The sequence below is a fragment of the Megascapheus bottae genome, chromosome 11, assembly GCF_031878675.1.
Source record: "Megascapheus bottae isolate mThoBot1 chromosome 11, mThoBot2.hap1, whole genome shotgun sequence".
NCBI lineage: Eukaryota > Metazoa > Chordata > Mammalia > Rodentia > Geomyidae > Megascapheus > Megascapheus bottae.
The window spans coordinates 1,901,150-1,926,464 of record NC_143519.1 but is presented as its reverse complement, the minus strand read 5'-3'; the positions used below and the strand labels follow the sequence as shown (position 1 = coordinate 1,926,464).

The 25,315-nt window shown below is 51.2% G+C and overlaps 1 protein-coding gene across 5 annotated transcripts in view; it reads left to right on the top strand.

The window, feature by feature from the left end:
* Arhgef7 (Rho guanine nucleotide exchange factor 7) overlaps positions 1-24,879 on the top strand; it is a 113,075-nt gene extending 88,196 nt beyond the window's left edge. For 3 of the 5 annotated variants that reach the window (XM_090341870.1, XM_090341874.1, XM_090341873.1), the window contains 13 exons: positions 598-736; positions 1,742-1,801; positions 2,526-2,672; positions 5,037-5,123; positions 6,639-6,717; positions 6,836-6,975; positions 9,444-9,668; positions 11,773-11,866; positions 15,043-15,132; positions 17,051-17,227; positions 23,526-23,625; positions 23,867-23,921; positions 24,527-24,879. In XM_090341870.1, the coding sequence (XP_090197996.1) occupies positions 598-736; positions 1,742-1,801; positions 2,526-2,672; positions 5,037-5,123; positions 6,639-6,717; positions 6,836-6,975; positions 9,444-9,668; positions 11,773-11,866; positions 15,043-15,132; positions 17,051-17,227; positions 23,526-23,625; positions 23,867-23,921; positions 24,527-24,649 (1,516 nt within the window). In that variant the 3' untranslated portion in view covers positions 24,650-24,879. The remainder of the gene's footprint in view (positions 1-597; positions 737-1,741; positions 1,802-2,525; positions 2,673-5,036; positions 5,124-6,638; positions 6,718-6,835; positions 6,976-9,443; positions 9,669-11,772; positions 11,867-15,042; positions 15,133-17,050; positions 17,228-23,525; positions 23,626-23,866; positions 23,922-24,526) is intronic. The other 2 variants (XM_090341872.1, XM_090341871.1) reach the window with 2 other exon arrangements.
* The last annotated feature ends 436 nt before the right edge of the window (positions 24,880-25,315 follow it).

Here is a 25,315-nt window from a genome sequence, read left to right as displayed (position 1 = left end):
CGGTGCCTGCTCATGGCGTTCCCTGCTGAACTCTGAGGACTGGGGCCACACAATAGATATGGAGGACCATCTGTTAGATGAGTGCAGTGAGGGTGACTGTGAGAGGAAGTAGTAGAAGCTTTCTGTAGTTTCTGATCCTGCCCGCAGAGTCCCCATCTGCTTGTCATGTGTGCTATGTGTCCTGTGTGACACGCCGCCACACACTGAGCGCCTGCACATCGGGCCTCCCTTGCCACACTGCATCCCACCACATGCAGCCCCGGCTCCCTTAGGAGAGGCTTGTGGATGGGAATGCACTGGGGGCTGCTGGACCGCGAGGAGGGAGGTATTCCTTCTGCGAGCATGCGCCTCCCTCAGGGCCGGTCTGCGTGATGCCACACACTGTGGGCCCCTCTGGACGTGTGTGCTGTGTGAAAGTAGTCACAGACTGACAGGTGCCTTGGACAGGTTCCTTTGGTATTTGGCCTAGTCCAAAGACCTAAAGCCTTTACAGTGTTACCGAACACTTGGCTTTCATGAGCCCTGGCTCTGGCTAGTGAAGCAAAGCCATGCTCTTCCACCCCTAACCCTTTGTTTCTCTCTTGTGCCCTGCTCCAGTGAGGACCTAGGAGAATTCATGGAGACGAAAGGTGCCAGCAGCCCAGGAATCCTCGTGCTGACCACCGGCCTCAGCAAGCCCTTCATGCGCCTGGACAAGTACCCCACGCTGCTGAAAGAGCTGGAGAGACACATGGAGGTGCTGTTCCCCCGCCCCACCCCGGGTCCCAGGCTGTGGGGCGGGGGGATGGCACTGTGGGGCGGGGGGATGGCACTGTCGGGCGGGGGGTGGCACTGTGGGGCGGGGGGATGGCACTGTCGGGCGGGGGGTGGCACTGTGGGGCGGGGGGATGGCACTGTGGGGCGGGGGGATGGCACTGTGGGGCGGGGGGATGGCACTGTGGGGCGGGGGGATGGCACTGTGGGGCGGGGGGGATGGCACTGTGGGGCGGGGGGGATGGCACTGTGGGGCGGGGGGATGGCACTGTCAGAGCAGCCCACAGAGCCTGCTGATCGCATCAAGCAGCACTGAGTTTACCCAGAATTTCAGAATGATTTTTTCCCCCCCCCAGTCCTGTGCTTGAGCTCAGAGCCTGAGCACGGTCCTTAGGCTTTCTCAAGGGTAGAGCTCTGCCAATTGAGCCATAGCACCATTTGTTCTACATATGTGGTACCGAGGAATCGAACCTGGGTCTCTGTGCAGGCTAGCAAAGCATTCTACCCCTAGGCCTAACTCCCGGCCCTCAGAATGATTTTAACACTGAAGTTTATGTCCTCATTCAGTTCTGTAGGTAGAAAGGTTCTGCCTCTTGTCCTCATGCCCCTCACCACTGCCCATCAAAACATCTCCAAAGCTGGAATGACCCTGACTCCAGCAGTGAGGTGGTCCAGGGGCAGTGATGAAAGTGTCACTTAAGTAGTGGCGGTGTCGGTCTCAGTTTTGAATTCTGTGTTTGGGAGGGCCATCAGAGATAGTGAAGGGTGGATTTATTTACAGATGGGACAGCACTGACCCTTGCTCTCCAGGCCCTCTGCTTTATGATCCCCTTAAAAAAAATAGAGAAATAGCACTTCAGTGCTGCAAAGAAAATGCCGTGTTAAGGGCTGGAAAGCATGGGAAAAGTTTTGGGCTAACCTACAGAGTGCCATTTAAAGAAGAACCTTATCATTATGAAAGCTAATGGTGTGTTTCTTTTATCCAAAGGAATATCATCCTGATAGACAAGACATACAGAAGTCTATGACTGCCTTCAAAAATCTTTCAGTAAGTGATTAAGCATATTATTTTTCCCTCAAGTGTTCTTATGGTGAGTGCACATAGTGAATAAAAAAGTTAGATGATAAAATGTTACTTATGACTTGAATTCAATGTGTACTCAGTTGAAATGAAAACAACTGTAACATTCTGTGGCTATTCTTGCTTTAGTGTGCTACTGGCACCAGACAGTTGATAGGCTGATTATGTAAAACTTTGAAAAAAACATATAATTCATACTAAAGCCACTTTAAAATGTTTCCTCCCCTCCCCTCCATCCTTGGACCTTTTGTGAAACTGTAGGGAAGGAGTACACTGCCAGTTTGCTGTCTTCTGATGTCACCCTGTTTACCAACTATGGTTTTGAAACATTTGCCTCATTTATAGCACAAGTGCTACTTACTCTGTTTTCCTCGGCAGACTAAAAGAGCTATTGTGTTTGCTGTACAGTTCTTTCTAAAAGTGGCAAAAAAAAATCTGTGTTTTTTTTTTTATGGATTGTTTGGAATATTATTTCCAGAATAATTATTTTTCAAGAATTTGTTTTTTTACTTGGGTTCTGGCTTTCTAAAGCAAAATTTGCCATTCCATACAGTTAAGAAAATCATTAAAATTATCTTGTCTTCAGAAGTAAGCCACAAAATAACAGTTGTTTTAAGAAAAAGCAATGTGACCAAAGCTTAAGATTTTGAAAGCTTCTGTCTCTGACCGGTGTTGTTCCTGTGTCTTGCAGGCCCAGTGTCAAGAAGTACGGAAAAGGAAAGAATTGGAGCTGCAGATTCTAACAGAAGCCATCCGGAGCTGGGAGGGGGATGATATCAAGACTCTGGGCAACGTTGTTTACATGTCGCAGGTCATGATTCAGTGCGCAGGAAGCGAGGTACTGGAGTCTGGCCATCCCCCCCTCTTCCCTCCCTACACATACACAACACACACACACACACACACACACCTACACCTACACACCTACCTCTCTCTACCTCTGCCTCCCTACCTCTCTGCCGGTACTAGCGATTGAATTTGTTGACTCAGCTGACTTGCTCACTCAGGGTGGTGCTGTACCCCTGCGCCTTTAGTCCAGTCTCACTTTTTGTTGATTGTTTTGGGGATGGACTTTTCAGACTTCCCTGTAGTTTTTCAGATCTCTCTGCCCAAGTAGGAGTAGAGCTGTGAACCACCAGTGCCTGTCCTGTCCTACTTTGAAAATGTTGAAGTGTACCAGCTCAGGTTATATTGTGACTGGGTGTTTCATCCTTGACAGGCAGAGAAAGGCCGAGGGTACAGCAGAGTGTTGAGTGCTGACAGGCTTGCTGAGTAGTTCAGCGCAGCCAGGAGCAGCTGGGAGTGCTTGTGGAGTGGAGGATGTACCCGGCAGGACTGGCGTGCGATGAGGATGTCTGCCCCAGTGGTTCCATGTCCAGGCCCTCTACCTTTCTCTTGATGTGTCCTCACTGATGCTCACTTGTGGGAGGTGCACATTGGCTTGTGGGTTTGGTGAAGCAGGAGAGAGTGCAGTGGTTTTAATTTGTGGGACTTACGTATTTATTGGATCACTCACTAGCATCTTCTACTTTTGCAAAAAATAATCAGCCTGGATGGGAACATGCTAATAACCCATGCTCATCTACAAAGCACTTAGAAGAACAAGAAAACTGAATTTAAACCCGCACCACTTGTTCCTTCCTTGCATGGAATTTTAAAATGGAATTCTTTGTATGTATTTTGAGGATTTGTGGTTCAGTACCATAGAAATTAGGTCTTTCCTCCTTGGCCCCAGATCTTTCCTAGAACAGTTTGTTTCTAAATCATATAATCGTAAGCTTTTTTTTTTTGAACATAATCTGAAACATTGCCTGAAGTCCTCCGTCTCTATGGTGTTGCTGGGTTCTGCTCCAGACATTACCCACAGGCGTTAGGCCCCCAGAAGGTGATTCCTGAGCTATCGCTCAGGACAGGAGAACTTGAGGTTGTGTTCAGGGCTTCTTTAAGATACAGATTTTAGCTGTTGGTGGCTCACCTCTGTCATCCTAGCTACTCAGGAGGCTGAGATCTGAGGATCAAGGTTCAAAGCCAGCCTGGGCACAAAAGAACCTGAGACTCTTATCTCCAATTAACTTCTAGAAAATAGGAAGTGGGGCTTGGCTGGTGGGTAAGAAGGTAACCTTGAGCTGAAGAGCTCGGGGACAGCGCCCAGGCCAAGTTCAAGCCCCATGACCCTCCCCCCCCCCAAAAAAAAGGTACAGATTTTGATGTTTATTCTTTGGCTTTTATGATACTAGGATTGAACCCAGGGTCTTACTAGATAAGTACCAATTCTCCAGCCCTAGTGTGGCATTTTGTGTGCTGAGATGAACTCGTCCTAACATTGCCTGGGCTGGCTCAAACTGAAGTTCTCTTGCTTTGTGCCCCCTCCCCCCATAGGTGGCATTGTAGATGTGAGACACCATGCCCATCTCACAGTGCTGGTGTATTCTCAAGGCATTCTGTGCAGTCTGCTGTGAAGACGGTGCTAGGCGGAACTATTTCCTGGCATCTGGCTGGCACCCCTTCCACAGTTCACAGATAGGATTCTGGCATCTCCGTCTCTGTGCCTTCTAGATTATTGCAAAATTTTGTCTGTAGATAGAACATAGGTAGATAGGACATGTAGATAGGCTCATGGTTATCAAATGATTTTAATATACAAGGCCTGCGGTTGTTCCATATAAACCCACAAAAATTAAGAGACGCGAGAATAGTTCAGCTTAGCCTTATGAATCTGCCTGTTTGCCTGCCCCTCAGTAAATTTTCTAAGTTTTCCTTTTCTGATCTAGGAAAAGAAATATTTAGAACTAAAATCATGTGTTTGTGAGTCTAGGGAATTTTTTATTAGTTTTTATGTTAGCTTTGTAGGTTTAAGAATGAGCAATTACGTGTTAAACTGCTTTCCTATATGTTAAGATTTAATACAGAATTGATCACAGCTGTTTCCATTTAACTTAATTAGTACAATTTGGTAGAAATAGCAACAGGAAATATATTTGACAGGTCATACATACAACATTAGCAAGTAACTTTTTTATTGGCTTATATCAGTTAGACAGGGGATGAAGATTGCATTGTTATTTCTCCACAACTCCCTGACCTCTTCCCCCCAAAATAGTATCCTCAATAGATTTCTCTTTTTACAACTGCAAATATGTTTTGACACTATTCAACTTTTTTTATCCAACAAAATTATAAATTAATTGAATTTTTTTTAAAGGAAAAGAATGAAAGGTACCTTCTGCTCTTCCCAAGCCTTTTACTGATGCTGTCAGCCAGTCCCAGGATGAGCGGCTTTATCTATCAGGTGAGCAGCCATGGTGTACAGGAGTCATTTCAACACTGGGTGTGAACTTTGACGTTACACACGTCTGGGTATGGCCAGTGGCGTTTGTACTTGCTGTTTTTAATCAGCACTATTCAGACAGGAAGAAACTTGATACTGGGAACCTGCTGTGTAAACCCTGTCTGTGTATCTAATTGCTTTGAGTGGGTCGGCGTCCTGTTAGTGTGTGTATGTGGAGTGTTAGTACCTGTGAGGAAGGAAGTACTCAGTGGTGGAGCCGAACTGGAAAGATCGGTGGCTGGTGCCTGTCATTCTGTCATGTAAAACATGGTGGGCTCAACAAGGCACAGTTGGCTCAGTGGGTTAGTCTAGACGAGAGACTTCTGGATACACCATTACATGTGGAATGTCCCTGTGGTCAGCCCTCTATTGTAGGATGGGGGTGTGGGGAGGGAAGGGAGCCGGGACATGGGGACACCAACTGCCCTCTACTGTGGGATGCTGGTATCCTCTCCAGCCCCGCCTCCCACATGCTGAGAGCCAATCACTCTGGCTTTACTGGGAAGTGCTGCTGTTGGCATGCTGATGGAGTGCTCCCTTGTGAAAGCTGTCCACAACTTCTTGGCCTCAAATCTCTATAGAACATCTAAAAATGATGAAATAGGACTTAATCAGCTGTTTTTCCCTTTGTTTTTGGCCAGTCTTGGACTTAGCTCAGGGCCTGAACACTGTCCTACCACTTTAGCCACAGAACCACTTCTGACTTTCCCCCCCCATGTATGTGGTACTGAGGAATCGAACCTTGATCTTTGTGCATACTAAGGCAAGCGCTCTACCACTAGGCCAAACTCCCAGGTTCATAATCAGCATTTTCACTTTAGACTTTCCCCTCAGCCTCTTGGCCAAGTTGGTCATGGCTGTGGGTCAAGCCGTTTTGTGTTGGCCTCTGCTTTGTTCACGAGGCTCCTTTTTTCATTCCCCTTCTGGGATCTCAAAGCTGACATTTTTGGCCCAGGTACAGATCCTCTCATTGGCAGAGAGGTGCGGCATTAGCACAGACACTTATTTTCTATTTGACAGACAACCGCACATCACTGTCCCTGGTTCTTGTTCTTAGATTTAGGGTCCTATGCTTGCTCAGCAGGATTTCTACCGCTTGAGCCACACCCCTATAGACAAGTTTTCCACTGTTATTGCTTTCAAATGTGAGCCTTCCATGAGGCAGATATGTCCTTTGAAACAGCTGCTATACTCTGATTTCATCATAGGGTAATATTTTTATGTCTTGCTGTTTAGGTTTAGAGAAATCAACTAATGAAACTTTTGTCCTATTTTATACTTTACCTTCTGATGTCTTCACTGTGATATTATGTCTTATTTAAGGTAGTTTTTAAAAAAATTTCACATGCACTATTATAAGTCCACAAACACAGTGTTTCTCTGTTGTTTCTAAAGTCAGTTAATGTTTCATAATAGCACCTTCTTCACTAGAAAGCCACTGATGGTGTTTTTTTTTGGGGGGGGGCATCCTTTTAGGGAAAGCTGCCCACGACAGGAATGACAATCACAAAGCTCGAGGACAGCGAAAACCATAGAAACGCGTTTGAAATCTCAGGTGATGGGTGCTGCAGCTGGCGAGGTGGTGGCTGTCCTCCCGTGCAGCGCCTTGCTGTGCGTTTCTGGGCTGATGTGTGCCTGTGTGTGTGCTCACCCATTGTTCTTCATCGTCGTAGGGAGCATGATCGAGCGGATACTGGTATCCTGCACCAACCAGCAGGACCTGCACGAGTGGGTGGACCACCTGCAGAAGCAGACGAAGGTCACAGCCGTGGGCAACCCCACCATCAAGCCCCACTCTGTGCCGTCCCACACCGTAAGGGCTCCCACACTTCTCCTTGGCCCCGTGGGGGTGGCCTGCAGCGGGGGACCGGGTGGGGGGATTGTGAGGAGGGGCCCACCACTGCAGGCCCTTGTCACCTCCGGGGATGTCCCCGATGGTGGGGCAGCTTGCTGTTCCTGCTCAGAGCCATCCCTGAGCACTACGGGGTCCCCACCAACCTCCTAGAACCACTCATGTGGAGCGATTTTTTTCCCTGAAAACTTTAGCTACATTTATTATCTTTACGTTTTTTTTTTAAAGGTAAATTATAATAATGAAGACACCAGAGTTGTATTAAAGACAATCAAATGTAATTTTAATCTTACTAATTTGACTTTCAATTTTTTGTTGTTGTTTTGTTTAGTCATGGGCTTGGACTCTGGGCCTGGGTCTTGTTCCTGAGCTCTTCAGCTCAAGGCTACTGCTCTACCCCTGGAGCCACAGCAACACTTCTGGTTTTCTCCTGGTTAATTGGAGATAAGAGTCTCATGAACTTTCCAGCCCGGGGTGGCTTTGAACCCTGATCCTCAGATATCAGCCTCCTGAGTAGGATTACAGGCGTGAGCTACCGCACCTGGCTTGAATTTTTTTTTTTTAATTTTATTTTTTGTAGGTCATGGGCTTAAACTCAGCCTGGGCACTGTTCCTGAGCTCTTCAGCTCAAGGCTACCACCCTACCCTTGAGCCAAGCCCCTCTTCCTGTTTTCTAGAGGTTAATTGGAGTCTCAGGTTCTTTTGTGCCTGGGCTGGCTTTGAACCTTGATCCTCAGATCTCAGCCTCCTGAGTAGCTACAGTTTTGAGCATGAGCCACTGCGCCCGGCGAATTTTTTTTTTTAAGAGACAGCATTTCAAATAGATAAACGGCAAAGTCCAGATGTGTTTGTACGGCTGTTTGTGATTAGGAAATGGGTGCTGGATTATTTCTACATTATCATCTTTAGTGAAAATGGAGTGGTTTAACAGGAATTGTGACTTAAGATTGTCCTCAAACCTTCACTAGACTTCTGGGGTAGCTTCTGCGTTTGTGGTTCCCTTTCCTGTCCTGTCTTCATGTGGAGGGTCGTCGTTTTCATTCCCCGAAGGTGAAGCTGGGAGATGGCTGCCCTGCCGGACCGTGGCCCTGTGTTCCTGGTGTTGCACTTTCTCTCCGCAGATGGAGGCCAGAACAGATGCTAGCCAACAGGAATGGCTGTGCTGTACACACTTCTCCCAACATAAAAATCCCTGTAGATGTCCAGTTTTCATGAGACTCAGTTTACTGAGGGCTGTAGATATGTGTGCAGTTGTGTCTGCAGGGCAGTGTGAGTGGTTTTTCACTCAGATGTCAGTTGCAAATTGAAAGTATAGTTTCTTCCTGAGCAGACGTGGCTGTCTACGTGGGCCTGCCCTGAAGTGTGTTTCTTCCACGTCAGGCGGTGGTGGCTGGCAGGTACCCGTCAGCAGGGCCTGTGGGGTCCCTGAGGAGGTGGAGAGGATGTTTACCTCAGGTGCCACATTTGAAGTGCTCTCCATTCTCTTGGGAGTGTTTCTAGGATTCTGTTCAGTATACAAGCAAATGTCCCTCCATGACTTTCTCAAATGAGGACAAGTCAGACATTAATGTTTGGCCCAAACATTTGTAAGTTCCTTCATTGGAGACGGCTTATGTAGTAGACGTTAGTTAGTAGCCCATCCCATCCCATCCAGGAGCTTAGAGGTGGTGGTTGTGGAGATTGGCCGTGTTTCTGGTGTTGTCACACCTTTAGGGCGATGGCCCCACCCAGGTGTGGGCTCTCAGAACCCCGAGCCTGCCCTGTTAGGCGCTTGGAGGCCTGTGGTTCATTTTGAACGATTGCTATTTCATTTAAGATTTTGTTCTTTCATGAGCAGTGTCATGAAATGTTTTGAGGATTTGCAGGCAGGTAGACCTAATGTTAATGGCATGCTTCTGATCAATTAGAGTTTTAGAAAATGGGCTTTATTTAAACTGAGTTTTTAAAGACAACATCTTGCTTATTTCAAGACAATTTTTTATGAGGGGGCCGACGGTTCATGTCCAGTCTCGCAGCCCGTTGAATGTGAAGGCAGCCGTTAGAAATGAATCTGGCTGCTGGTGGCTGAGTGCTGGAAAAACCAGCCCCACCTCAGCCTCTCTCAGACCCGTGGTCAGGCCCAGCTTCTCTTCGTCCTGGCGTGACCGGGTGGTAGGCGAGGTGTCACGGGGAGAACGCTTCCCACAAAGGGCCTGCTCTTGTATGGAATTCTGACGCTTCCGCTCAGGGCGGACCTTTTCCCAACGTTCGTTCCTGCCTGGCGCCGTGGAGTGGCTCTTCTCAGCCAGAGCCAGCTGTGGCCTGAAGTGGAGGGCAGCCTGTGCCCACCAGCACCCAGTGCTGGCGAAGCCGTATGATTGGGTTCTTGTGCGGTGACTGTGTCAGTCTCATGCCGTCTCTGCTTTTCTTCTCACTCTCTGTGCCGGCAGCTCCCCTCCCATCCCATCCCTCCATCCAGCAAGCACGCAGACAGTAAGCCCGTGGCGCTGGCGCCCGCGTACCACACGCTCCCCCACCCCTCCCACCACGGCACCCCGCACACCACCATCAGTTGGGGACCCCTGGAGCCTCCGAAGACCCCCAAGCCGTGGAGCCTGAGCTGCCTGCGGCCTGCACCTCCCCTCCGGCCCTCGGCTGCTCTCTGCTACAAGGAGGTGAGGTCCTTCAGCCACTCAAACACCGCTGACTGCAAGCTGCCTTGAGTCTGTGTCTGTAGACCGGTCGTCTTGTACGTCCAGTGAACTCAGAAGCGAAGCCTCGTGCTTCTCCGCGCCTTCCATCTTTGTTGGTGTTTCCTTGTGGTGACCCCTGTGGGACAGACCTGTGGGCCTGTTTGTAGCCTCCAGGCCTGTCGGCACCATGCATACCCTGACCTCCCGGTCTAATGCCTGTCAGGAGGCCATGGGAGAGATGAGCTGGTGAGGCTGAGCCATGGTGGTGGTGAGCTTTCAGCCTATGAGGGCCTCGCCTTCCTTGCGCATGCCATCTTGCTGTGCTTGGGATGTGCCCAGGAGGCCTGGAGTTGTCTGAGGTGAAGAGCAGTGCACCAGTGCTGTGAGACCAGTCTTCAGGATACCTCTTTTCTTGCCCTCGCTCCCTGGCCTAAGCCCAGCTTTCTGTGCATGCCAGGTTCCCTTGCTGTGCAGCTCCTTGGCGTAAGTGGTAGTAGTGGCTTTCTGGCTCTCACCTTCGCCGGCTCACACAGAAGGAAGGCCATCACTGCTGTGAGCGTGCATTTTTGCAGTGGGTGTGTCACGTGTACAGGTTCCTGTGCATGTCTGTTGTGTGAGTGCAGGAGTACAAGTGTGGTACACCCTAGTTGCTTTTGCTGCCACCCCGCCAGTGGGGCCTCTCGCTGGGCAGCCTCTCCCTCTCCTGCGGCACAGGAGAGATGAGTCAGCCAGCATGGTTCTGCTCTCAGTGGATTTGTTTTTATCCAGGGTAGTCACGTGCCAGGTTGCCAGTTTGTTAATGTGGGTAATTGCTCAAAGCATATTCTTTGTCATGTAGTTTAGTGTTGGTATGAAGAAGTGAGGTGTTGCAACAAGAACTGGAGATACCATTGCTGGGTAAGACTGCTAGGCAGAGCAAGAAGGGCAAGAAGGAGAGTCTGGGGTGGGTGCATGCTGGCTGCCACCAGCCCCACACCCATGGCCCATTACCAGAAGCCGTTCGCCACAGCAGTGGGGTGCTGCCAAGAACAGGGGCCTGTGGTGTGTCGTCTGCGGTCCCTGAGCCTGGCTGGTTCTGAGGCTAGATTGTGTTGCCTGCTCCCGTGCACAGGCTCTGGGGCATGGCAAGCCAAACTTGGTTCCCTGTGCTTCCAGTCCTTCTTGTGGAGTGTGGTTGAAGGGGGCCGGGTCTCCACCTCTTTCCCTGTCTGTCCATGGATGATGATGACATAGCTGCCCGCTTCCTTTCACCAGGCACCCTCTTGAATTGGGGTACAAAGCAGCCCCAAGTCTTAGTCCTGGCTCCTCCCTGCTCAGAACCTGAAATTCCTCACCAGCATTCCGTTTTTTTCCTGGGGTTTGTACAGAGTGTTGTACCAAGTGGTTACAGTTCCACAAGTCAGGTAACGCGTGCAATGCCAGTGCCCTTCCACTCTTCTCCCCACCTTTCCCCATCGCTCAGGTCCTGCAGCCAATTTGTACATCATGCACACGGACTGTAACCGCTGCATTTTTCCACAGTGTGCACCAAATTCAGTAACTGCACTTGTTCACCCTTCCCCCCCGTTCATGTACTCCCCTCTACCATTGGCATAGTTTCTTTTTTTTGTTTTTTTTGTGGGTCATGGGGCTTGATCTCGTTCTGGGCAAGCTCTTCAGCGCAAGGCTACCTCCCTAGCCTCCAGCCGCAGTTCCCATTTTCTGGAGGTTAATTGGAGATAAGAGTCTCAGGTCCTTTTGTGCCCGGGCTGGCTTTGAACCGTGATCCTCAGATCTCAGCCTCCTGAGTATCTAGGATGATAGGTGTGAGCCTGTAATGTTTTCTTAAAGGAACTTTTACTTCCTATTTACTAACTAGCCATGATTTCCTGTGACTTTATCGTCCCTGTGGGAGGGTGCCCTCGAGGCCTGACCTTTCTGCTGGGTTTCATCAGGGGACATGAGCATGACCAGTGGCAAAAGGCCCTGCTGGGTTTTAGATGAGGCTGGGCCAGCTGTGAGTGAGGTAGGCATCACCCGCCGGTCACCCTCCCCTGCAGTGGTCTCAAGGAGCTCTGTGGCAGCTCTGCCCTCTGTGTCTTCTCAGGATCTTAGTAAGAGCCCTAAGACCATGAAAAAGCTGCTGCCGAAGCGCAAGCCAGAGCGGAAGCCTTCGGACGAGGAGTTTGCCCTGCGGAAGAGTGAGTACTGAGCATGGCTGGGGACCACGGCTTCTGTGCCCCATGTGGTACCTAGGGACGGGGGAACCGTCAGTAGCCTTCTTGGGGATTTAGACAAAAGCAAGGCCTGCTCCTTGAGGCCGTGGCTCTGTGGACCATGGACTGTCCACTTGTGGATCTGCTGGTCCTCTCCTCACTCTTGACAGCTGGGACTGGTTTCTAGTGAGAGCCAGTGGGGGAGTGTCTCTCTGTCTGTCTCTCTGTCTGTCTGTCTCTCTGTCTGTCTGTCTCTCTGTCTGTCTTTTTCTTTCTCTCCTTTTTTCGTATGGGTCATGGGGCTTGAACTTTGGGCCTAGGCTTTGTCCCTGAGCTCTTCAAGTCAAGGCTACTGCCCTACGCTTGAGCCAAGCCCCACTTCCCGTTTTTCTAGGTTATCTAGAGGTTAATTGGAGATAAGAGTCTCAGGTCTTTTTGTGCCTTGAATCTCAATCCTCAGATCTCAGCCTCCTGAGTAGCTAGAATTACAGGTGTGAGCCACGCGCTGGGTGGGGTGTCTCCCTCAATCTCCGTTGCTAGACATCCTGCACTTAGCCAAGCCCCTATGATTGCCTGAAGACCCCTCTCCTCAGGAAGGCCCTCTCCTCAGGAAGCCCGGGGCCGTGTCAGCCCCTGGCACACTTGGGGAGGAGGCACAGGCACCGTCTGCCTCCACATCGAGGTTCCACTTGGCTCTCAGGGTAAGATCTCAGGTGACGGCTTTGGGACACATGGCCCCCAGCCTGTGAGGAAAGGCGCAGCGAGCAGATGGATGTCTAGCACTCAGTGGGGACCGGGCTCTACCTAGGGCCACTGCAATGGTCTGGCCAGCGGCTGGGGAGTCAGAGTGACCAGGGGAGGGGGTAGGGGATTGGGCAGGCCTGTACCTCTGGCAACCCCTCATAGCCATGGAGACCTTGAGCGGTTCCCTTCAGAGGGCTCAAGGGAGAGAGCAGACCTGGGGTAGTGCAGCACTCACCTGTGCTCAGGCCTCACACGGGGGTCTATGGTGGTCCTGCAGGGCTCCGTGGTCCTCGTGTGAGGCGCAGCCCCAGCGCCCGTCTTTCATAGCGTCACGCAGGGGAGAGGGTCTCAGGCCTCTGTCAGGTCCTGTCCTGCTCCTGGGCTGCCACTGTGGTCTGTGGGATGAGGGTGGGCTTGGGGTGGCAGGGGTTTTCCGTGGACCTTCCACAAGCAGTCACGCCGCAGTACCTGTGTGAGGGACAGTGTGTGAGTGAGACGTGTGCCCCCTCCTTAGCAGGGGGCACAGAGGAGACCTGGTAGATGGGGTAGTCCTCGGCGTGCTGTCCAGGGAGAGCTGCCAGCTGCCAGGAGGGGCCCTGAGAGAGACAGCCTAGGGCTGGGCCTGGGTTGTAACCTGGGGGGGCTCTCGGAGCCTCTGGGGCCCAGGGCTTGGGGGTGTCCTCAGATGCCAGTGGGTACCTTGAGTGGCTTCATTGCCACTCCAGCTTGCGCAGGAGTGTAGGGGAGCTAGAAAACTAGGCCATGGAGAGGATTGGGGGTGACGGGTGCTGTGAAGACAGTGCTCAGCTCCGCTGTGACCCCAGACACGGGGCAGAGCCAGAAGACATACCCTCCCCACCCCATCCCAGGTAGGGGCCGGGGTGCTGCATGGCACTGGCCTGCAGCACGTACAGACAGATGCCTGCCTGGACCATGGCTGCCATGCAAGGTGGCATCAGGTGGACGTGTGGTTCTGACACCCTGGGAAGTCCGGGTTGGGTTATGTTGGGTGCTCTGTGCACCTTGCAAGGTGGGTGATTGTAAGTGGTCCACGTGCAGGCCCTGCAGGGTGCTGTGGGGTGTGCGATTCCTAAGTGGTGCATGTGGAGTGCTCAGCAGACCTTGCACACTAACGCCGTGCTGCGTGGTGTACTGGGGCACTGAGTTTCTCTAGTCTACACCAGTCAGTCCCCACTGCACAGCAGAGGTGGCCACGGTCATCTGCCCCTGTGATTGGGGTGGGACCAGTGCGGCTGCGTTGTGGAAAGCCAGCAACCTTCCCTTTGATCTTCCAGCTCCAAACTGGCAGTTGGCACGGCAGCCAGAGGCATGCCCCTGTGGAAAACACCTCTGAGCCCACAGTCCCGTGGCTCAGCAGGTGGGCTCTGGGCAGGGCCCACTCGCTTCTGTCTGAAGAGTGTGCTAAGTGGCCCGCGTTGTGAGATGTAAGGCTGACCAATAGGTTTAACTTGGGCAGCGCACACTCTTGTCTGGTGGTGACTGCTCGGCTCTCTGTACACATTTTACTCACAGGTTATAGTGAGGCTTCATTGTATAGATACAAAGAACTTGATATTTTCTCCATTTTTGTTTGTTAGTGTGGTTGAGCTTTTAAAAATATGCATCCAGGGTGGGAAGCCTGGCCTAGTGGTGGAGTGCTCGCCTAGTACGCACGCGAAGATCTAGGTTCGATTCCTCAGAACCACATACTTAGAAATAGCTGGAAGTGGTGCTGAGGCTCAAGTGGTAGAGCTCCAGCCTTGAGAAAGTCCAAAGGCAGTGCTCAGGCCCTGAGCTCAAGCCCTGGGATTGGCAAAAAAAATTCTCTCTTCCTCTTCCCCTCCTACTCCCCAAATTGTTTCCTAGCAAAGAAAGAAACAAAAAGACAAAAGTGGAAAATAAATTGGTGCCTGTGTGGGTCTTTGCCTGCTGGAGAGGAGGGCTCTGGCTGTGGCTTCCTGAGTGGTGGTCGGGTGTCCAGTGAGTCACAGATGGTGTGCCTCTGCATGTCTGTCTGTCGTGGAGGTGCAGTCTGCACGTCTGGCAGGCCAGCTGTGAAAATGGGACACGTGACTGATGGTTCTTCCAGTGAGAGTCTCTCTCTCCCTGCCTTTGCTGTTCCTTTATGAAGTGTTCTCATTTCTTGCCCTGTTTTTGATTTGTAGGTGGCAGTTATATTTTCTTCTGGATTAGGTTACTAATTCTTTGCCAGAAAAGTTGCAAATAAAATTTATTTTCAGAAAACTAAAATCCTTTTGAATGTACTACCTACTTGTGAATTTGGAGAGACCAGTTCCCTGACAAGAGGTCCGAGCCAGAGCCTCTGGACTGCCCTGGCTGGTCTCTGGCAAGCTGGCAGTGTGGCAGTATGGCTCTGGCTGGGTGTTGGAGAGTGATGGATGTCCATCTCCCAACAGGCACGGCGGCGCTGGAGGAAGATGCGCAGATCCTGAAAGTCATCGAAGCCTACTGCACAAGCGCCAAAACTCGGCAGACGCTGAATTCTAGTAAGTGTCATGGTGCCATCATGGTCTGAGCAGCTGTTCTCCCTAACTGCTGAGTGGGGTGGGGGGGGGTGGCTGGAGGACCCCAGGCCTCCGTTGCGCCTCGAAGCCTTGCCAGTCTCGGGTAGCCCCGGCTTTGTGCTCAGGAAGGCGAGGATGCTAGAGGCCAGGACTGGCCTAGGAGCTGCTTAAATGAAGGGCGGTGGTCATTTTAGTCCCTAGGGCCTCTGTAAAGGCTGGGAGTGAACACCGGATCGATCTGGTAGAGCTCAGAGCCTTTTGAAGACCTGCCCTTAGGTGGATGAGGGGGGTGTGTCCAGCTGAGGGCACCAGCCCCCACCCCTTGGCACCTTGTTTTGAGCACTGGAGGTGGTGAGCATGCCTGTGAGCTCCTCTCCTGTGGCTGTGAGCAGGGAGGGAGGCAGTTCAGGCCGGTGTCACCCCTCCCCACCCCAGCCAAACACACACAGCGATTTTGCTAAGGTGACTGTAGATAGGATAATAATGGATGGGGTCAATCCCAGGTAAAACTTGTGGGTCCAGAAGTTTGAAAGCATTTCTAGTAATTTTCCAGCACTGTACCATAGTCTGCTTCTGACATGAAGACATCTTAAGTCCTCACCACAAGGAAAGGCCTGCCTGCCTGCCCTACCAATATGTTTGTGTGAGTGAAGCAATCGTTTCTAAGTCAAATTGTTATGACTAAAAGTCCTCACTTTCCTAATTTGATAGTTGGAAAACATGGCCGTAAATCCGAAGGGTTTTGAGTTGAGGCGTTTAAAATGAGCTATCTCAGTGTCGAATTCTTGAAGTAGGTAGGAGCTCAGCGGTCTCAAGTAGGCACGGCAGGCTGTGGGCTCCCTTGGGGTGGTGTGGCCCCTGGGTGATGCCCAAGTAGGGGAGGCCCTTCCCATTGGCCCTGCCACATTTGGACATGGTCATCCCACCACGGAGGCACAGCAGTAACTGCATGTGTGTGTCCCCACTGCTGAGAAGGTGACACCTTCGTCATGGCATTTGGAGAAATGCCAGTGCCCAGTGAAAAGTATGTGTGCCTCTGGCCCATTGACATGTAGATGCCCAGAGGAATTTATAAAGGAGCGGCTGTGGTTCAGTTCACGTGTGGCCTAGGAGACCATGGCAAGCCATTCACCATCACAGTTCAGCCCTCCAGGAAGGCTCTTGCCCCATTTTGTCCCCGCTGCACAGTGACAGTGCCAGCCCAGAGCTGCCTTCCTGATCATAGAGGCCCTGCGTGAGTATAATAGCACTGTGAACTCCCTTCCCACTTCCCTTGTGCCCCGGCCGAGCCCTGCCGGCCTGGGCGGGGAGACGTGTTCACGCTGCTAACACGGCTAAGGTAAGTCTAGACCCCTGCTGGTTATGTGGGCAGTGCTTTTTTGGCAAAGAGACAGTTGAAGAAGTAAAAAAAAATGGAAGTTATTTTGCATACACACACACATACTAAGCAGGAAATAATTTTTAATTGGCCAATAAGCAGCGCTTTTTACAACTAATGTTCTAAAGAAAACCATTTGTTTATAGAGTAGGCTAGGTGTTAAACACGGATAGGATCATGATTTGGACCTGAGCTTACGTTGCAGAATATTGCTTAGGGAGAGCCTTTCTCTCTTTATCTTTGTCAAGGCCAGCTTGAAATGCTGGCTTAGGTTAGTGGATCTAGCTCTGTTTTAAGGGTTGTGGCTTTATTTGTTCTGAGGCTGTGCTGTTGTGACCCAGCCTTTTAAATGAGGGGAAACAAACGTTGTTGCCATTTTTTAACCATGTTTTCTCTTTTCCTTCTCTTCCCATCACCTCTGCTTTGCTCCGTGTCTTGGTCGTGGCTCTTCCTGTCCGCCCCTCCTCCCCCGCCTCTGCCTGTCGCACCTGTCACTCCACCTGTCACTCCACCCCGTCTTAGCGTGGCAAGGCACTGACCTGATGCATAACCACGTCCTGGCTGATGACGACCAGTCAAGTCTAGACTCCTTGGGTCGTCGCAGTAGCCTTTCTCGTTTGGAGCCCTCAGACCTCTCGGAAGACTCTGAGTATGACAGTATATGGACAGCCCATAGTTACAGAGCGGGCTCTGCATCTCGTAAGAGCTGCTGCTCCTATATCTCTCACCAGAACTAATGCACTCTGAGCTTTTCTTAACCAATGCTTGTTGTATCGCAGCCTGCTTTTCCTAGGTGTTTCTTGCTGTTCCTGTCTCTTTTATGTGATATTTTAACAACTTTTAAGAGTGTTCCTGGTATTTCCCATTGTACCTGGCGGAGGCTCCGTTGCCAGGCTGAGTATACACTCAGCTGCTGCTGCTCGGGGGAGGGGGCCCGGGAGCCTGTGCCCAGGGTGCTTTTCTCCCAGAGGAGTTGTTTTATAAAATTTCCACGTAGTTGTTTGTCTTTTAAAAATTTTTTCAGAGTAGCAGCTGTCGCACTTCTTTTTGGATAGAGCCGTATGGACACTTTTCTATTTTGTACCAGAACCACACAGGTTTGCTATCTCCAGGGCCAGCAGCGTGGTGGAGGCCTGGCCTTACTTAGCTTAGGGCCTTGAGTTTTTTCTGGATGAGGTGCCAGGACATGGTGAGAGGAATGTTTGTAGCCAAAGCACCTCGCTCACAGTCTGGCGGCTGCATGGGCCTTGGCAGGAGCACAGGTGCCACCCTTTCAGCTACTGAGCTGTGGCTGTGGGGCAGGAGCTCTCTCTTGGCAAGGAGCACTGGCTCACGGTCACGGCCCAGCCTTACCCTTGTCATCTCACCACACTGCCTGAGTTGAGCAGCTACCCTCCCGTGACACGGAGAAGTCTGCACCGTCCTGTGCCAGATTCTCTGGTCCCGAGGCGTTGGGTTAAGCGCTTGGCTTCTGTCACGGCCTGGCTGCCCCTGACATCCATGCCTGCGCCCCCTGTAAGCTACAGTTACACATCGTTGCTTTCGGCAACCAGCTGCAGTGAAACTCCATTTACAGCAACCCCACAGTGTGTGACGCCAGGGCTCCTTTGCAGTCCAGTATAGGGGAGGCTGCCGAGTGGCTCCCCTGAGGAAGGGGGTGTTGTAAGGAGTTTCACTGGCGTCACTCAGGCTGTCCCTGCTTGAGAAGGAACTGAATGTGACCCACCGCATTCAGGAAGCAGCAGCCCCCCACGTCTGGCCACTGCTCTGATGTTAAAATGGAACCTTTGGTTGTATTTTAAGTATTCAGAAAGCAAATGCCATAGGGAACTGGGAATAACGTGTTTTCTTTCCTTCAGCGTGGCTGCAGTTCCAGGTGGTCTTTCTTCCCTGCCCCTCCTTGCCGAGCCCACGTGCTCAGGGTTGTTTCTCCTTTGCGCAGAGTGCTCTCTGATGCACTCTCGCCCTTCCTTGAAGGGAGCTGGGTCCTGTAGCTCGCCAGTGAGAGGTGTTAGTGAACTGGCGCCCGCACCCCTTCCCCACGGAGGGCTGCTGCATCTGCATGGCACAGGATGGCACTGGAGCCGCAGGGCGGGGTAGGGCAGCTGCTCTTGCCAGACTCCTGTCTGCCCTTTGTAGCTACAGAACTGCTCTCACCTTCTGGAGACTCTGTATTTTTGTATCAACTAATACAAATAAAGTCACAGAACAGTCTTTGAAAATTAGCCCCCAGTATTAATTTCCAGTGGAGTTGAGGTTTGTGTAGATTCAACCAAGCAGCAAATGGCAAGATTGAGAAGTGTAACTGTGAGGTGTATACACTTATTCCATATCGTATGTGATGGGGAGGGAGTTTAGTTTTGGCCCCCCTTCTCCGAGTGGGAGTCCTTTCTGGCACTCACAGAACACCCTTGCTTTGGGATTTAGTGGTGCTGGCAGCCCGTTTCCACCCTGCGGCAGCATGGCTGCTGCCCACCAGGTGCCAGCGGTGGTCTGAGGGACATGCTGTTGTCATCTACACCACCACTCCCTTCGTACCGGTCAGAACCATTGGGCAACAATCTGTGTTGCTGGGTTCACTATGGAATAATAGCCTGACCTTGTTTTGTTTGTTTGCATTTGTTTTGAGTGTCTGACGCCACTAGCTTTTGTGACCTGTTAGAAGTAGCAGTGCCACAGGCCCAGAAGAGTTCTTGAGTGGCAGAGGTGGCTTGGCACCAGAGGCCACCGTTCATTTCTACTTGTGTGGAACTGTGGTCCTGCTGATACTTTACCCTATGTTTATGCGGCTCTGTGGTCTGCACAGTGGCTATTAGAACGGAAGGATGGAGACTGAGCTTAGAAGGTAGGTCTCAGCCGTTGCCAGGACTTTTCTGAAGGCCCGGACAGTGTTCCCGTCGAATCAGCATACACCGGAAGTATTTAATAAGCTATATTCGTTAGTTACGTGTTTTGCATAAAATTGCCAAACACAGTAGTGTGTATATAAATGGTATAAGATCCTGAAAACCTCTATGATTGTGCTCTTTATCTGTGAACGGGAAAAGCCATTTTTAGTACATGAGTGCCATTGAAAACTCAACTGGATGTATATCTGAATGTTGCATTGTATTGTACAGTATGCATATTATTGTTTGTGGTTGCACATGGCAATGAAGTGTTTGTTTTATATATACAAAAAAGACACCTGTTATGTACAGTTGAAATAAATTTTGCATTTGCTAGCCCTTGACTTTTAATGTTTGTTACGTGGGGAGGGAGCAGTAGCGTAGTTTGCAGTTGAAGCCGCCTTGGCTGGTCTGCCTGAACTCAGCATCTTCCTGAGACAGGCCGGGCCAGAGAGGACCTGGGGCTGTCTTAGGTCATGTGTGCTCTAGGAGGCGAGGCACTGCTCACTCACTCCTCCTGCCCTCATCACCGCCGTGTGTGTGTTTGTGTGTGTGTGTGCGTGTGTGTGTAAAAGACGCATAGCCTCTGCTACCCCTTTTATGAGGACAGCTTGTTTTGTCATACCAAGTGCATGCTGGACTCGGAAGAGGAAAAGTGACGTGTGGTACCAGCACGGGAGCAGAGGTACTGGTGACACATTGCAGGCTGGCACTGGCGTGCGCTCTAAGCAGAAACTATGGGCTCTACTCTTGCTAGGAAGGAAGCCCTAAAGAAAGTGGCCTGTGTGACTTTGGGGACTGTCCCCAAGCAGGTTTTTGTGCAAAACTTGTTTCAGTTGAGTGTAACGGATGCAGCTGTAGAAAGGTCATAGATTGAAGAAGACGAGTCACAGTTGTGTGAGACTGTTCCTTTGTGAGAAGTGTAAGTTGTTGTTGGTAGGTTTGGGTGCAGACAGACACATGTACCATGGGTCTGGTGGTTGGGCCCCTCACCTTGAGTCAGTCAGCGGCGTGTGGCTGCCGAGATCCTGGCAGTAGCATAGAAGTGGCAGCTGGTGGCCGGGGTGAGTCTCCCTGCAGGGTCCCTTGATTAGATCTCTTGATTACTTCTCAAACTCAGGGGGCGTTTGAGTGGCCCCGAGGGCGGCCAGGTAGCACCGTCACTCCTTGTGTCCCCCGACGTCGACCTGGGGGTCTGAAGGCTTCGTGTTTGAGGAGTGCTGAGGGTCTATTTTGGTTGCATCCATAGCAGGGATCCCCTGTAGATTTTGTTGGAGGCCAGGCATGTGCTTCTCAGATTCACCTGGAGATCCAGGAGGAAAGGAGACCCGTCAGATGGATTTTGAAGGGCTGAATTTGCCAAGCTTAGTGTCGTACAAGCATAATCAAAACCCCATTTTATCTAAAGGTGCACCGTGCATCTCTGAGAAGTGCAGCCCCCTCGGTGTCTGCTGATGCCCACCTGTCCCCCCAAAGCCCCTGGGTTTAAGAGTACAGATCTCTCCCATCCAGAGCAGCCCCTCCTCCAGACTAGGTAATTCAGCAAATTCACGCTATGGTGCTTGTAAAAGTTTGTCAGTGATTGCTGTGAGAAACTTGTCTGCTTTAGAAAACCTTGTTGTTAAGGCAGTAGTCAACTTACAAACCATGAAGTTTGTACATACTCCTTCATTGCTGTGCTGAAAGGAGGTACATATGTTTTTCCAGGCGTCTTAGAAAAGCGTATGGAGACGAGGCGTGGATCGCTCTGCAGACTAGTGATGCTCATTTGCGTGTCCGAGCCCCCGGTGGAGTTTCTCAGCCACTGGGTCCTGTTGGCAGGTCCTCCCGGGGTTCAGCTGCTTTTTGGAATTGGAAGCTTGGTAAGAGGTAGCTGCAGTACTGCCTTGGCTTTGCTGAGATGACGACTCTTCCCAGTACTGACTGGAGAAGAGCAGTTAAGTGGTGGGAATCGTGGTCATCTGGGAGTGGGGTGCCTGGCCTTGAGGGCACACAGTCCTCCTCAGCTCCTTCCTCTGCTCCGTGACACTTTTGTCACCTGGCAGGTTTTGTCACTACTTACTTGGAGACACTGATAATAGAAACAGCTTGTCCCCAAGACTGGCGGAGTGGAAGAAACTGGAGTGTGTGGTACTTTCACCTGCCTGCGATGTATTACGTTGTTGTCTTGCTGCTGCTGCTGCTGGTGGTGAAGAAGTGTATTACAGGGTGTAACTTCCAGTTGATTTGCCACTGGTGCCGGGTTTTTGATTCGACTCAGTTGATGGTAGTTGGGGCCCAAAGCTGGACAGTGGGGGAGTGGGTAGCTGGGGTGTCCACAGCCCCGGCTGGCGCCTCTCCACACGTGGACACACACCTGGCTCTTTGGAATCCTTGGGTATTTTTCTGGACAAACAGCCCACAAGCTAACTTCCTTCTGGAGACACGTGACTTGGTCACGTGATGGGGGGAGTGCAGGAGAGTCCCGGGCTGCTGTTCACGTTCCTCGTCACACTCTCGTGTGCTGTGCACACCCAGCAGGAAGCACACCCAGAATGGCCGTGCATCCGCCAGGGCTCTGTCCTCTAGACACATTTCTGAGGGCGCTGCCAGGCTGGGTGGTGGTTTTAAGTGCCCTCTGTCATGAACGTGGCCACTTCAGGAAAGGAGGGCGGTGTGGGCCCCCAGGGCCTACGGATGGACCTCCCCCACCCACCTCTGGCGTGAGTGCAGGGCCGCCCTCAAAGCAGTCTGACCAGTTTGGGGCAACACTCAGATATTATTCCTGCTCCTTAGGCGTTGACAGAATTCTAAGTACTGGCGTTTGATTGGAAGATGGAAATTACCGTCTGCTGGCGCACACGCGCGCGCGCGCGCACACACACACACACACACACACACACACACACCCCTTCTTTTTCCTGAAACATGAATCTCACAAAGCCTGTGTTGTGTGCTGCAGGCCTGTGCCTGGGGTTCACAGGAGAGCGCTCGCTCTGCCTCCAGCAGAACGGCCATGCTGGTGCGAAGGGGAGCCTCGTAAACCTGGGCTCCACCTTCCATCCTTAAAGTGCAGATGACAGTGGAAGGTTTGTACAGCAAGGACACCCGAGTGCCCTTGTGTGGGAGGGTGCCATTTTCCTGTCCTTCCCGCTTTCCTCACACAGCTGTGAGCTTTCTTCAGGTGGAGGCATCTCCGCCCAGCCTCCGTGGCCAGGGCGCGTATTTCACAGTGGGTTATATACTCCTGCCAATTTGCATCTGATCCATCGTTTCAAAAGTATAAGTGTTTATCACAATGTATGTTCTTTTTAGTTTAACCCTATCTTTTTTTAAAAGTCACTTTATTGTTATTGTAATGGTGATATGCAGAGGGATTACAGTCACGTGAGTCAGATCATGAGCACACAGGGTGTATTCTTGAAGAAAGGCATTTTCATTTTATTCAAAAAGGTTCGGCTCTTTTCCCTCTCCTTTTCAAATGAACACCTGGAATTACAACTGACCCCTGAGGTATTATGACCCAGAGGCTTCTGCGTGGGAGCCTTTGTGCTGGGTATTCGCTGGAATGGTTCTGACATGCCAGTGCCATCCCACGACACTCTGGACGGCTGCTGCTTCCTTCCTTTTAGAAAAACATGGAGATTCTAGGGAATAAAACGTTCATAACATGATAATACTACCTTTCCTGAACTGTGTGCTGTAATATCTCTGTTTTTCTAATTGCCAGATTTTTTATTTATAAACACAATGTATATGTTCTATATGGTCTTGTATGATGTCCTAGAATAATACAATGGCTTTAATAGGTTGAGTATGCAGGCACTGTGGTCAGTCCAAGCCTTTAACTTCTCTGTTACTGAAAATGTTAGATCTGCAATCCAGATTCAAAAATTGAAGTTTAATAAATTGCAAAAAGGCTGATGTTTCCTTTCTCTGTATGCTTTGGAGTGAGCAGTGCTGGACTGTGCTTGTAGACAGTGGAGAGGGCGGGAGATGCGGCTTTACCCTGGGTTTTTAATGTGCATTCGCTGGAGTCTCACATTAGCAGCACACTGTAGTTGAATTAGCTCTCTTCTGGCTTCTGCTGTGGCATTCACTGAGGTCTTTTCTTTCTTTAATGACCCTAGGTTCACGCAAAGAATCCGCTCCACAAGTCTTGCTTCCAGAAGAGGAAAAGATCATAGTTGAAGAAACTAAAAGCAATGGTCAGACAGTGATGGAGGAAAAGTAAGACATCTTCTTCTGTGTGATGTCCGGCGCCCCCCCCCCCAACTCCCCTCGGTCTCGGAGGTTGGGAAGCCATTTCTAAAATACCCCGCCTGTTCGTTAACCTGGGCTAGATTTAGCTTACTGCACAGAGGTGGGCAGTTTGGTGGCTGAAAGCTCGGGATGGGGAGGCAGAGCCCCTCACCTCATTGTGCCCATCCCCAGAGCCCCCCTCACCTGCCGTCTCTGTTTCCTCTTCCAGGAGCCTTGTCGATACTGTGTATGCGTTAAAGGATGAGGTACAAGAGTTACGACAGGTGCGTCTGTCACATGCCCATCTTAGAAAAAGAGTGTGACAAGAGGAGCAAAAGGCTCAGAACGCTAGCACAGAAAGTCACCATTCTTCCCCCAAAGCAATAGACTAGCAACTGCGTTTTTAAAGTTATGTCTTTTTAGTATTAGCTATAAACCACCTCACATGTTAGAATTAGTAGTGAAACGTAAAATAGTGTCTGGTCACAAGTTCTTCTGAGCAGACAGCCAGCTTGCTGCACTCATGGCCAGCCGGGCGAGGCCAGGTTGGCGAGGCCAGGTTGGTGGGAAACGGTTCTGCCTCCTCCCTATTCATGCCTCTTTCACTCTTGGGGGAATTTTCCCACCTGTTCAGCAGCTGTGGCTTGCGTTCCTATCCACCTGTCAGCACTGAAAACGTGGAGTAGACTGGGTGGAAGCGGGCCTTGCACCCTGTAGCCCTCTTGTCTTGGCACATTGTCAAGATTCTTTGGTTTGTACAGTGTGGGGCGTCGCTGTCGGGGGAGCCTTGCCCTCCCCACACCCACACGCTGCCTCCGCATGCACTCCAGAGCTGGGGGGGCTCTGTTGTCAGGGACCGTAAAGGTGCTGTGGTGTGCTTGGCTTACAGGATAACAAAAAGATGAAGAAGTCCCTGGAAGAGGAGCAGAGGGCCCGCAAAGACCTGGAGAAGCTGGTACGGAAGGTGCTGAAGAGCATGAATGACCCTGCGTGGGACGAGACCAACCTATAAGGCGGAGGGTTCTTGTGGGCAGAGGCCTGTACCAGGTGAGCCAGGCAGGGTGGCTCGGGATGGCGTCGGTGTCATCGCACGCAGACAGCAACGACCCCCCCACGGAAGAGGCCACGCTGCCTGCGGCTCCCCTGCCCACACCTGATCACCTGCATCAGCAATAAGTTCAGTGACTGACTGCAGCCTGCCTTTGGACTTGTAATTGTGTGTCTCAGCACCACGCCTGCGCACTTGTGTGGACCCTTCATTCTGAATGCACGTCCCTGACTCTGTCTGGGCTGGCCCCTCACGAACCCCCGGGCCTAGGAGTTGCCCGCAGGCCCTGTTGCAGGCGGGGTTGGGGGTGCCTCTGGCAGGGCCGGACCATGGTCTCCACGCTGGCGCGCTATGCTAGGGTAGTTTGACCTTGTTAGGTCACAGTCTTCTCTTACAGCAGTATTCTGCCCAGAGGCCTGTGGGTGCCTCGAGTCAATGGGCCCAATGGAGTCTGTGTTCCAGGCAGTGCAGTCACCCTCAGGCACAGCTGTGGGCACTGGTCCTGCCATCTCACGCCGGCCTCCTCGAAGCGAGGGGTGGGGCCCGGACTGTCCCCACAGGCCCCCCATAAACCTGTTTGTCCCCCACCGCTGCTTCCTCCCCAGAAAGAAGGCTCGAGTCTGTACATAG